The following is a 12,762-nucleotide window of genomic DNA, read 5'->3' as shown; positions in this document are numbered from 1 at the left end:
AAAAGGTAGTAGTAGGAATCAGTGAGAGAAGAGAGAACTGGTCTCGAATGTTAAGCTAGGAGTAGAACAAGGTGTTGTTATCACTTCATTGAAGAATGGGATAGAGCAGTGTTCAGGACATATACTGAAGATGATATTTAGCTTGAATGCAAGGTTTGTCATGTAAGTGGAAGGAGTAGAGAGTGTGCTACTATCAGCAAAACAGTGGATGGGGTTTGAGGCCAGTGAAAGCAAATTAATGTTTCTATCTTATTCACTTCCTCTTCCTTATTTACATAGGGAAGGTGGGGAAAGAACCTGAAGATCACTGGTAAAAAGCGAGTAAGAGTTTGAAGATATTGAGAGAGCATCTCTAGTGAAAGTTTTTAAAAAAGTAAAGGGGTGATAGGTATTTTAGACAAAAAGTTTTTTTTTTTTTTTTTTGTAACCGGTAGCTGATTTTTGAAAAATGAACAAAGAGTGGGAATGAAAGCTGTCTAACAAATTAAAATTTGAAATTTAATCTTTAAGGTTACTTTTTCAGATCTTAGCACTCTGCCTCGCCACCTGACAAGACAACATTCTTAAAAGCAATCAAATGCTTACTAGAACCAATGTGCATGAAACATCATTTCTCCACTACTAGTTTCCCACATAGAGATAACTCTGGCTACATACAATGGGGTGCTGGGATCTTCTGGAACGACTAAAACAAAATTTCCAGACATTATCTGAAAAACACAATAAAGAAATGATCTCATTAGTTAAGAATTTGCATATGAAATAGAAGATATTAATATAAGATGAAAAACTTATTCTCCATGATCCTACCATTAAAATTAGTTATCCAGAGGTAATTAACTATGTCAATGCATTGTTTAAACAAAATGATCCATGAATAAAAATTGCAATATACATTATCTAATCAAAAGTATCCAGACAACCCCACCCCTCTGTAATTCGTAAACTGGAGTCCAGATGTCACTACGACCTCCCTTGCCGGTATAAAAGGAGGCATGGAGCTGTGTTTGTTCAGTGATAAGAAGTAAGAGTAGAATGGGTAGGTCAAGGGAGCTCAGTTACTGGTTGCCACATCAGTAAGAAATCTGTCAGACATTTCAACCCTCCTCAAGTTGCCCAAGTCAACAGTTGGTGACGTGATTGTGAAGTGGAAACGTGAAGGCACAACCACAACAAAACCACGGTCGGGCAGGCTGTCTTCAATGACAGATAGGGACTGTCAAGCATTGAAGAAGGTAGTTCATGGAAATCGCCAGGCATTGAGTGAAACAATCACCCGGGAGTTCCACAGTGCTACTAACTGTCCAACCAGCACCATGACTGTGCATCGAGAGTTAAGAGGAATGGGGTTCCATGATCAAGCAGCTGCCCATAAACCAAACATTTCTCCTGTGAATGTTAAGCACCGCCTGCATTGGTGTAAAGAGCGACGCCATTGAACAGTGGACAAATGGAAATGATTTGGAGTGATGAATCACGCTTTACCATGTGGCAGTCCAATGGGAGGGTCTGGATGTAGCAAATGCCTGAAGAACAATTCATGTAAGCTTGTGTAGTGCCAACAGTGAAATTTGGAGGAGGTGGCGTCACAGTGTAGGGGTGTTTTTCATGGAATGGACTTGGCCCTCTTGTAACACTACACAGAAATCTAAATGTGGAAGGGTACAAGGACATTTTGACCCGTTGCGTACTGTCTACGGTAAAAGATCAATTCGGTGATGACCATTGTCTGTATCAGCATGATAATGCTGCCTGCCATAAAGCAAAGTGTGTGAGGGAATGGTTTGTGGACAATAACGTTCCAGAAATGGATTGGCTGGCCCAGAGCCATGACCTGAATCCCATAGAACACCTTTGGGATGAAGTAGAACGCTGACTTCGCTTTAGACCCCCCCAACGACCCACAACACAAACTGCTCTGACTACAGCTCTTCAGGAAGAATGGGCTGTCATCTCTCCAGAGACGTTCTGGCACCTGGTAGAAAGTCTCCCCAGCAGAGTTAGAGCTGTCATAGAAGCAAAGGGTGGATCCACCCTACCTATTAATGTCCACTACTAGAAAGTGTGTCAGAGGGAAAGTCTGATTACAGTTTCAAGTAGGTGTCCAGATATGTTTGATCGGATAGTGTAGTAAGATGAATATCAAAATTTACAATCAAGAGAAGAAAAACAATACTAAGGTTTGAATTTCTTTCCATGAATCTCAACATTTTTGAACATGAATTAAAAATGTTTCATTAATATTTTTGAATTTTTTGATTCTAATACTAATGGTATTTTGCAAACAAACAAATAGCATACGATCTTAATTCTAGCAATCATAAGCTGGATACAACACAAAATATGAGTGTCGTATTATACAAGGCTTATGAGTGAAACTGAAAAGTTCTGATAAACACCTAGAACAAAAATGATATTAAAGCAACTGATATAATCACAAGAAAAAACATATCTTAAAATCTAGTAGAATGATATTTTTGGAAGCTAGATTGGGTTCTGGAAAAAAAAATGTTTTGCCCAGAAAACATAAAAGACAAGAGTTAATTTTTTTCCCCAGAATTGTGCACAAGCAGCTGGTCAGAACAAGTGAACGGTGGGTATTTGGAAATTTTGGATCCTTCTCTCGCTTAGGAAAGGCAATAACTGCCTTTTGCCAGGTATTCTATTGTAAAGGTGCAAAAGTTGATCCATGGATGATGTTAAGAGATGTTTTACCATATTGTCATGCATATTATCTACCTCAAAGCAGCTTTCATTTCTTCATTAGTGCATATTGTATTCTTCAGTGCCACTCAAAGTAAAGAGAATTTTATTATTTTTCTGCTTTGAATTTTTGGGCAAGGAACTTGGGGAGAAAGATGTTGCCAATGTTTTTGCAAAAACAAAACTCTTTGTGTTGGGAATTGCTGCTGGGTTGACATTTGTGCAACCATTAGGTTCCATTAGGTTCTAGTGTGTGTGTGTGTGTGGTATATATATATATATATATATATATATATATATACATACCATTCATTTTCTGGATTTGTTCCCATATTCTTTGCTGTTGGTGGATCCTGACAGATATAGGATCTAGGATTCCTTCTGGCTGTGGCAATAGATTTATCTAGAATGGGCATGTCTGAAAGCAATTAGTTTATTGTTGTGGTGTACCTGCAGAAAATACCCCAAGCTTTCTTCTCCCTTCATTGATGAGGCACAATTGTCATTCCACCCTGGTTAGGGAAACAGATATTTTAGGAATTGCAGTTCTGACTGTCACAGAATCAAACGCTGCTAAAGAGGAAAAAGTGGGCTAGTCAGCTTGCTCGATTTTCCACCATGATGTGTGATGTAGCAAATGGTTGCCTATACAGAAAAGTTGATATCACGAGAAAGTGACCACTGTCAAATAGGCTGTCATCAATTTCCCACTTAGATAGTGGGAAAAGGGAGGGTAAACAGACAGCAAAGTCAGTGGCAGTGAATGTTTGGTTAGGCATTATACATTAAACAACTCTTCCTCTGATGTCTGCCTCGCAAAGTTGTGCTGATTAAAGTACCCCATTAAAAAGTAATGATAACTGCAATATAACATGAAGGTCATCTCAAGAAAAAACTGAGATAGGAAGAAGATAGTGTAGCATACTATTATTATATTTCCAACTGAGAGTCGGATAGTAACTGCTTCTACATTTGTTGGAAGTTATTTCCCACTTGGTTAGACTATAATAAATTTAGTTTAATCCTTTATCCAAGTGTAAGCAAACAAAGTTTGCACCTGAAGTATCTTCAGGACTAAGGCAACTCATGGTAAAGGTGGACCAAACTCTTATCACTACTTGTCTTAGTATCTCCCATAATGCAAAGCACATCTCCTAGCGGACATGTATAATGTTATGCATTAAAGGAAGGGCCACTACCCAAATCTGTTTCGACCTTTACTAAGAAAATCATTGTTCAAAGATCATGTCATACCAGTATGATAATGATCTTTGAAAATAAAATGATGTATGCAGATATTACCTTCTCACTGATCATATTCCATTATAACAAAATCAGTGGGGTTTTTCCCCGACAGTTTATCTGGCATTTTTCATCCTGCAAGCAGGCAAACCGGTCCATTGAACACACACACACGGATCTACAGCCATAAATACCTAACCCCCCATGAGGAGGGGGGGCTCAACTCATTCCAATAGGGACAGGGGAGAAAAAGGGAGGAAACTCCATACAAATAAATAAATAACAAAATTAGTGATAATTGACAAAGTAGCTATTTGCAATGATCACAATTACCCATTAGTAAGGTAAACAAATAAAAAACTGTGGGAAGTTTTCAGTATTGTAATACTATGTTAAACATAATTTCTAACCACATTCTAATATAAATAAGGAGTTTAATAAAAGATAAGCAAGTAAAACCTGACAGGTTTCTTTATTAACAATTAATTACGCATATCAGATGTTTCTGATAACTTCACAACTGTTAAATATAACTGATAAACCAGAATACAAATGGTAAATTCATTATGTATGTGTGTTGGAACATTGCTAGTTGTTGCTATCGGTGTTCTGTGGTATCATGCATGCCATTTTTTTTTTTTTAATTAAACTCTTAAATGGGGTCTCAATATCGAAAACTTCCCACAGAACTGCTAAACCACAGAAACTTATGTGCAAATAAAAAAGCCCTTTAAGATATAAACACAATTGCCATTCTGCAAATAAAACTGATGTTTATATTAAATAAAATTAAACTGAAATTCCTCTTCTGATTTTTTTTAACTCAACTAAAATTTCTTATCACAGTCAAGCAGACAAGGGTATTTTTCAAGCTCTTTCCATATACCACTTTTGACATCTATCAGTCAGCCATCTTATTATCTACACCAATCCCATATTCTCCAATTTATGCAACAGTCATCATCATCATCATCCTTATACCCTCTTTTACCTTGCAGTGTCGAGGGTCCACTGATCATCGGACCTCACTCCGTTTACAGGATAAGGTGGTCGGCCTTATGCCCCGGTGTATCCTATGGCCTGTAGTGTTGAGTTCTCAAGGCCAGTTTGCTTGCTTAGCAAAGTTCAAACGTATCATGGAGAATCCATTCCCACTGTCTAACTCTGTGGTAACATTATTATAAAATGTGAGCAAGATGCTCAAACATGACCTTCCTTAGAAAACCCATGCTGTTCATTGCCAAGTATGGATTCTCTGTCCACCCATTTTCCTATGTGAGCTTTTACTAACTTTACCAAAATCTTCAAATGTGAAGATCATGTTGGAGGCTTAATGGATTGTATACAGTACTCAGAAAGGATTAAAAACAGACTTTAATTCTTCCTATATTTCGTCTCAGTCAATGAGACAACTTCAAGGATTACAAAAAAACTAATGTAACATAAAAACAAATAACAAACGATACTAAGCCCAACCAGGTGGGAGACACTAAAGTCCTATCTAGGTGGAGTGCCCTCTAAGGGCAGTTGTAGGTGGCCTGGAATGTACAGTGGGACATCTGGTGATAAGCATTTCCCAAATCTTAGGAAGCTTAATGCAACCATATTTAAGATTTGGTTGATTCCTGAAAGCTGCTGCTGATTCCAAGAATAGTCTTTCTCTTTTGAATTTGCTGTGGTGGAGCATGGTGGTTTTTTCCATGAGATCCTCTGGGTTGTATCCAACGTATGGTCAGCCAGGCCTGACTGACCACAGTCGTACTTGCAGATGTATGACTTATGTTCTGCCAGGTGAATAGTAGCTGATCTGCCTGTCTGTCCAAAGTATGCCAGTTTACAGGAACAGGGTACTTTATAGACTCCAGGCACTGAGAGAGAAGGGAGCTGATCTTTTGTAGAGCAGATGAGGGTAGCAAGTTTGCAGTGGGGCTTAAATGCTGTGTGTAGGTTGTATTTTTTTAAAATCTTGGCTATTTTTTCAGATGTGCCACGGATGTAGGGTATGGTGACGGCATTTCTAAACTCTTTTTGAAGAGAAGACCGGGGAATGGGGAAGGAACTGATTATTTTTCTAATGCTGGGATCACTGTAGCCATTGGAGAGGAAAGTGTTGTGTCAAGCTCAGTTGTAAGGGCAGTTCCACTGGAACAATGATTGTGGGCTCTCTTGGTAATGGTTTTAATAATACCATATTGTTGAGCAGGGTGGTGGTGCGAGTGTTTGTGGATCTATCTGCCTGTGTGCATGGGTTTTCTATATACAGTGAAGGAAAGTGTACTGTTGGGGAGGCGTGTAACTAAGGTGTCTAGGAAGGGTAAGCAATTGTTCTTCTCCTTTTCCATTGTGAACTGGATTCTTGGATGAAGGCTGTTGAGGTGACTGAGGAAGGCTTCTAATGTGTCTGGGCCATGAGGCCAAATAGAGAACACATCATCTACATATCTTAGCCAGATGGAAGGTTTCAGAGGGGCTGAGTCTATGGCTTGTTTTTCAAAATCTTCCATATAAAAATTGGCGGGGGGGGGGGGGGGAGAACCCATGGCAGTTCCTTCTACCTGCTTATAGATTTTGTTCTTTCAAGAAAAATAACCAGAAAAGATGGCGAAGGAAAAGAGATCTAAGATGCCAGAAGGAAAAATGTTCTTTAAGAGTGTTAAGGTATCAATTAAGGGAATATTGGTAAGCAATGAGGAGATGTCAAAGATTACCAATATGTCTGTGTTATTTAGGTTAAATTTTCTATGAGGGTTTTGAAATGGGCAGAGTTTTTTATATAGGATGTGGAAAGTCCAGTGAGGGGGGGGGGGGGGGGGATCAGAGAGTTGGCCAGCTGTTTTGACAGTTTGTAGCAAGGTGAGTTAGTGGCATCTACTATAGGTCTTAGTGGGGAATTAGATTTGTGGATTTTTGGTAAACCGTATATTGGGGGGGGAACAGAAAGGTTCGAGTTTTTTTGTGATTTCCGGGGCCCAGGAAGACACTTTTTTGAGTACGCTTTTTAGTTTTTTAACTTGAACAGAAAGGTTCGAGTTTTTTCGTGATTTCCGGGGCCCAGGAAGACACTTTTTTGAGTACACTTTTTAGTTTTTTAACTTGTGTTTTTGTGGGGTCGTGTTCTAGCAGGGTGTAGGTAGATCGATCTCGGAGGTTAATCTCCATTTTTCGATTGTATTCCGTGGCATTAAGAATGACTGTGACATTACTCTTATCAGCTCTGGTGATAACGATACTTTTTTCTTTTCGTAACATGGTAGCATTAAGCTATCTAAGATTTGGGAAACACTTATCACCAGAGGTCCCACTGTACATTCCAGGCCACCTACAACACCCTTAGATGGTGCTCCACCTAGACAGGACTTTAGTGTCTCCCACGTGGTTGGGCTTAGTATTGTTTATTATTTGTTTTTATGTTACGTTAGTTTTTTTGTAATCCCTGAAGATGTCTCATTGACTGAGACGAAATATAGGAAGAATTAAATTCTGTTTTTAATCCTTTCTGAGTGCTGTATACAATCCATTAAGCCTCCAACATGATGTTCTCACAGAACTTAAGCCTCTACACACACAAGTGTAAAGATGTATTGCCATTATGCTGGAAGAGCACTTTGGCTAGGTGTTTGGCTAAGTTAGGTATAATGGCATATTTTGTTTATGAATTTATCATAGACTACATATATGGTGTGTGTGGGAGGGTTAGAGCATTGTATGGTTTTAATTTATTGATAATTTAAGAAGCCTGTGAAGGAGTTTGATCTTCATGTTAGTAGCAGCAAGTCAAGAAGATGGTAGATGGAATGATCTACTATTAAGTAGAGAGGTTAGTTCATGTTTGTAATCATGATAGTTTAGAGCTACAGTGGCATCTGCTTTCAAAATTACTCTTTTGTTCCTCTTAATTTCTAGCAATGCCTCGGATTCCTTATTAGAAAGGTTGCTTTCTGGTAGTTTTCTAGTGTTAGCACATTGGCTATGTCCAGTCTGATAAACACTATTCAATATGGGCAGAAAGGGTGAGAATCCCTCATTCAATTTGTATCATTTGTATCAATTTGTCACCATAACTGTGCAAGTGTATAATTATAGCCACAACTGAGTAGGGGAATGGCCTCTGGGTTAAGGGCAAAGGACAACAAGTCCTAGAATTATGTCTTCTAGTGGTTTTTTTGAGCTAGGAAGCTGAGTTCCTTAATACATGTGATAAATCGTTTTTATTTGTGGGAATTTTTTAGCTTCTGAAGTGCTGGAGATGTCTGAGAAGTTCATCCGGAGGTCAGCATTCGTCATGGCAAGTTCCTCTCCTAATGCATGAATGGCATTGTTTATGTAGGCAAGTAGAATTTGAGTGGTGCCAATTCATATATCTTGTAAGAGAACGTAGCTAGTGCACTTGTATATGTCGAGAGCCCTTGGGGAACTAAAATGGGGTTTCAATTTTACACACTTAGGGATGACATTATTATTCCAACAATTTTGGAAAGGCAAACCTGTTCGGTTGCAACGTAAAGCTTCAATTTTTACAATGATTTTTACAATTTTTCAATTTTACTTTGTGTGTTATGGAATCCCAACAGATTATAGTAAGTCAGATAAGAGATATATTGGTAGTAAGTTATATATTGGCTGGTCACAATGACATTATTGGTTATAATGGGATGAAATTTAAAGTTAACTTTCTTCAGTGTTTCAATCTTTCTTCAATCATGAACTGCCATATTAGTCATTGGATTTTGTGTCTGCATATTTACAACACAGTAGAGATTCTGACATAAACTGTGGATATCAGAGTTATGTTGGCACATGAACTGATGTAGAGGGATCTAAAAGTTGACTGGGAAAAGGATTGTACATTTCTTCTGTTGTATTTTAGTAATCCCCCCCCCACACACACAAAATTGGAAGATGAAATATTCACAGGTGTGCTTGTGCTAAAACATGGCCTCTTGAACTTACAGCCTTAAATTCCTTGGAAACAATGCTGAGTGCCAGACATCATCACCAATCAATGTTTCAGTTCATCTGATGCCACGAACAGCTTACCATTAGTGGATATCAAATTGCAATATTGATAATTCATTAGCTATTTCTTTAAAAAATATATATATTGATATGTAACTAAAATGAAACTTCATCACCCACACTTAAAACGTTCCAACTAAGTTCGGATGGCGTAGTAAGGCCTCGATGCTTTCCTAACACAGGTGTTCAAAATTTATACTGACATCAATGAAGTAAGTATGTTGCAGAACATATAATGTTGTGGTCTGGGTGTGTGTCTATTTTAGAAAGGCAAACCTGTTCAGTTGCAACGTAAAGCTTCAATTTTTACGATGATGGGCTTTGTGTGTTGTGGAATCCCTACAGATTATAGTAAGTCAGATAAGAAATATATTGGTAGTAGATATATATTGACTGGTCACAATGACATTATTGGTTATAATGGGATGAAATTTCAAGTTAACTTTCTTCAGTGTTTCAATCTTTCTTCAATGATGAGCCAAAATTTTCAGATTTACTATTGCTAATAATAAAATTGGTGTTCTTCTATTCTCTTTTCTACAGAACATCCAGTTTGTTCAAAGTAAGAACAATAACAATCGCAAGGAACTTGGTAGGCACTAAGAAGAGCTAGAAGAGATCTTTTGAAGATGGAAACCATGCTGAAAATTTGTTGGCAGGAAGAAAATAGCCACTAAATTGTATTTCTTAAGAATTCTGGAAATGAGTTCCGTTTCCTTGTTAATTAACCTAGGATTGTAGGTATTAAAATGCTGTGCATGATCTTTACTGAGAAGCTACTGAGTTTAAGGATTCCTGATGTAATAGTTAAGGTATAGAACAAATAACATGAGTACATCACAAATTAATCCATTCAAATCAATCATTCACTGTCGTGTTCTACTTTGTAATTAACTATTGTTGCCACTAATGATGGCCTGTAATATTCAGGCTGAAATATATGATCTTAAATAAACAATATTACTTATCACTTGTGTTTTTCGTGTTAATTTGAAGAAGTCTCCCATGGCACCTTTCTGTGATACTTGTTTCAACATAGGTGGGAGAGACTATATACTGCACAACACCTGCTTGTTAATGCCATGATTATGGGCCACAATTAATATAGTGGGAGAGGAGTCATGAATATGTTTGCATTTATATAATCATAAGTAATGTGCACATTCATTTTAATGCTAGCACTCCAGACCACGATATATTAACTACCAACACAAACTGTTAATAGAAAGCATGTCTGATTCAAACTTATATGGTATTATCTAACCTAACTAGATCAGACTGTACAATTTGGTGGACATCGTTCAGTAGCCCAAAATTCATGATCTTGACACCTCTCAACAGTGTTTTCTGTCATTACATGAGGTGAAAAGTTTTTGAAAACTACAGAAATGAATATCTTGTTTAAGGAATTTATGATACCTTGCAGCTATAGCATTTTTCTTATAGCATCTATTTGCAGATGAAATTCATATAAGATGTGAATGATTTGATCACATTATTCTTATTCCTCATAATGAGAAACCCAGCTCCTAGGAGCTGTATTACTGTTCTACATTATGAGTGAGAGAAGGTCACTACCCAGACCGGTTTCAATCTCATCAGTGAGTAGGTAGACCTAGAAATACCAACTTTGTAGCAAACAGAACTTACATATACCCTACTATGAGAATTGCCAAGAAGGTGTCCTAATAAATTATTAATTATATGAAGAGCCAAAGGCTTCAATTCGGCAACATAAACTTAATTAAGTTAAGGGATATTACATCCCATATTATTTCATAGCCGAATAAGAAACTCAAAGAGTTTCATGCTGAATATAGTAAATATATAAAGTTCAGCGAATCCAAGCATAAGCAAATACCTGGATAGTGTTACAACTGACCCTTTAGGGAGTGCAACACTGAGGCAACTCGTGGTAAGGGTGGAGCAAGCTCCGATCACTATTCTTGATATTTTCCCATAATGTGAAACCCAGCTCCTAGGAGCTGTATTACTGTTCTACATTATGAGTGAGAGAAGGTCACTACCCAGACTGGTTTCAACCTTTATTGAGGTCTGATCAGTGAGCAGATAGACCTAGAAATACCAAGTTTGTAGCAAACAGAACGTACATATACCTACTATGAAAATTGCCAAGAAAGTGTCCTAATAAATTATTAATTATATGAAGAGCCAAAGGCTTCAATTCGGCAACATAAACTTATAGTGTTACAACTGACCTAAAGGGTCAGTTGTAACACTATAAGTTTATGTTGCCGAGTATAAGTATATAACACTGGATAGTGTTACAACTGACCTAAAGGGTCAGTTGTAACACTATCCAGGTATTTGCTTACGCTTGGATTCGCCGAACTTTATATATTTACTATATTCGGCATGAAACTCTCTGAGTTTCTTATTCGGCTATGAAACAATATGGGATGTAATAATCCCTTAACTTAAATATATTTATAATATTTTTTTTTCTTATATTAAACTGTTTTTTGTTCTACTGTACAGTGATTCAGGGGCTCCCATCTTGGGAGTACGTGGTTATCACACCGAGCTGAGCCTGACATTGCTTCCACTTACTTGTGTCGCATTCTTCTATATTCTTTCCTATATGGCCTCACTTGGCTGACTCTTGCTTACTTTGATCCCAAGGGTGTCTGTCCTTTTTCCAACTTCTACTCTAGCTGGTAGAGGGCAGCAGCTCGACTACTACTTGCTGGAGCAATGCGGTGGAGAAGGCAATGGGAAACCACTCCACTAATATCCCTAGAAAATGTTAGTAGCACTGGATAGAACTTATAAGGGGTCAGCTACCAGCCCAGCAAACCAAAGTGGCATCTCTTGGCACAGAGAGGAAAAGAAGGTGAACAATGGAATGTATACAATATCGAGAGATAAGGATGCTTCATTGTTTCTCCTGAGTAAACCTCTAAAAATGACTTAAAACAAGCTATAAACAAACTGAAAATGAAAGATCGCCAGAGAATCAAAATTGCAACATGGAATGTGAGAACAACGAACACATGTGGAAAATTAGAAAATCTCACACAAGAAATGGACAAAAGAAAAATTGATATCATAGGGCTCTGTGAATTCGGATGGGAAGGAATAGGTGATTTTTATAGTGACGAAGTAAGAGTAATTTACTCAGGTGGAGATAAAAAGAAAACAGGAGTTGCACTTGTTTTTAATGAAAGAACAGCAAGGAGCATTATTAGCATAAAATGTCTGAATGACAGGATTATGGTGGTAAAGCTGAAGGCTGAATCAGTGGACATAACAATAATGCAGGTATATATGCCAACAAGTGACCATTCAGATTAGGAAATAGAGGTAATGTATGAACAACTACGAGAACTAATTAAGGAAGAAAAAAGCAAAGACTATATGATTATAATGGGAGACTGGAATGGAGTTGTGAGAGGAGAAGAAGAAGAAGAGGATGGGTGTGTAGTAGGAAGATATGGACTAGGTAATAGAAATGAGAGAGGGGAAAGGTTAGTGGAATTCTGTAAAGAAAATAAGCTAATAATTACGAATACTTGGTTTGAAAAATCTAAGAGAAGACTATATAAATGGAAAAAACCAAGCAATATGGAAAGGTATTAAAATTGATTACATTATCGTAAAGCAAAGATACAAGAATAGTGTAAAAAATGCATGCACATATCCTGGAACTGATATTTACTCTGACCACAACCTACTATTCATAGAAATAAATGTGAAACTAAAGGAGATAAAAGAAGCTAAGAAAAAGAAAAAAATGGAACTTAGAGAAATTAAAAAAATACCAAAGAATTAGGAAATATA

The 12,762-nt window shown here is 37.4% G+C and overlaps 1 protein-coding gene across 2 annotated transcripts in view; it reads right to left on the bottom strand.

Moving 5' to 3' along the window:
- The window catches only part of LOC150110586 (DNA (cytosine-5)-methyltransferase PliMCI-like), a 678,915-nt gene that overhangs the window by 325,386 nt on the left and 340,767 nt on the right, over positions 1–12,762 (bottom strand). For both annotated transcript variants that reach the window (XM_090399829.1, XM_090399828.1), the window contains exon 17: positions 586–710. In XM_090399829.1, the coding sequence (XP_090255955.1) occupies positions 586–710 (125 nt within the window). The remainder of the gene's footprint in view (positions 1–585; positions 711–12,762) is intronic.

The sequence above is a fragment of the Typopeltis vanoorti genome, chromosome 1 (genome assembly GCF_054136105.1).
Source record: "Typopeltis vanoorti isolate ZY-2024b chromosome 1, IOZ_Tvanoo_1.0, whole genome shotgun sequence".
Classification (NCBI taxonomy): domain Eukaryota; kingdom Metazoa; phylum Arthropoda; class Arachnida; order Uropygi; family Thelyphonidae; genus Typopeltis; species Typopeltis vanoorti.
This window is presented reverse-complemented; position numbering and strand designations above follow the sequence as displayed.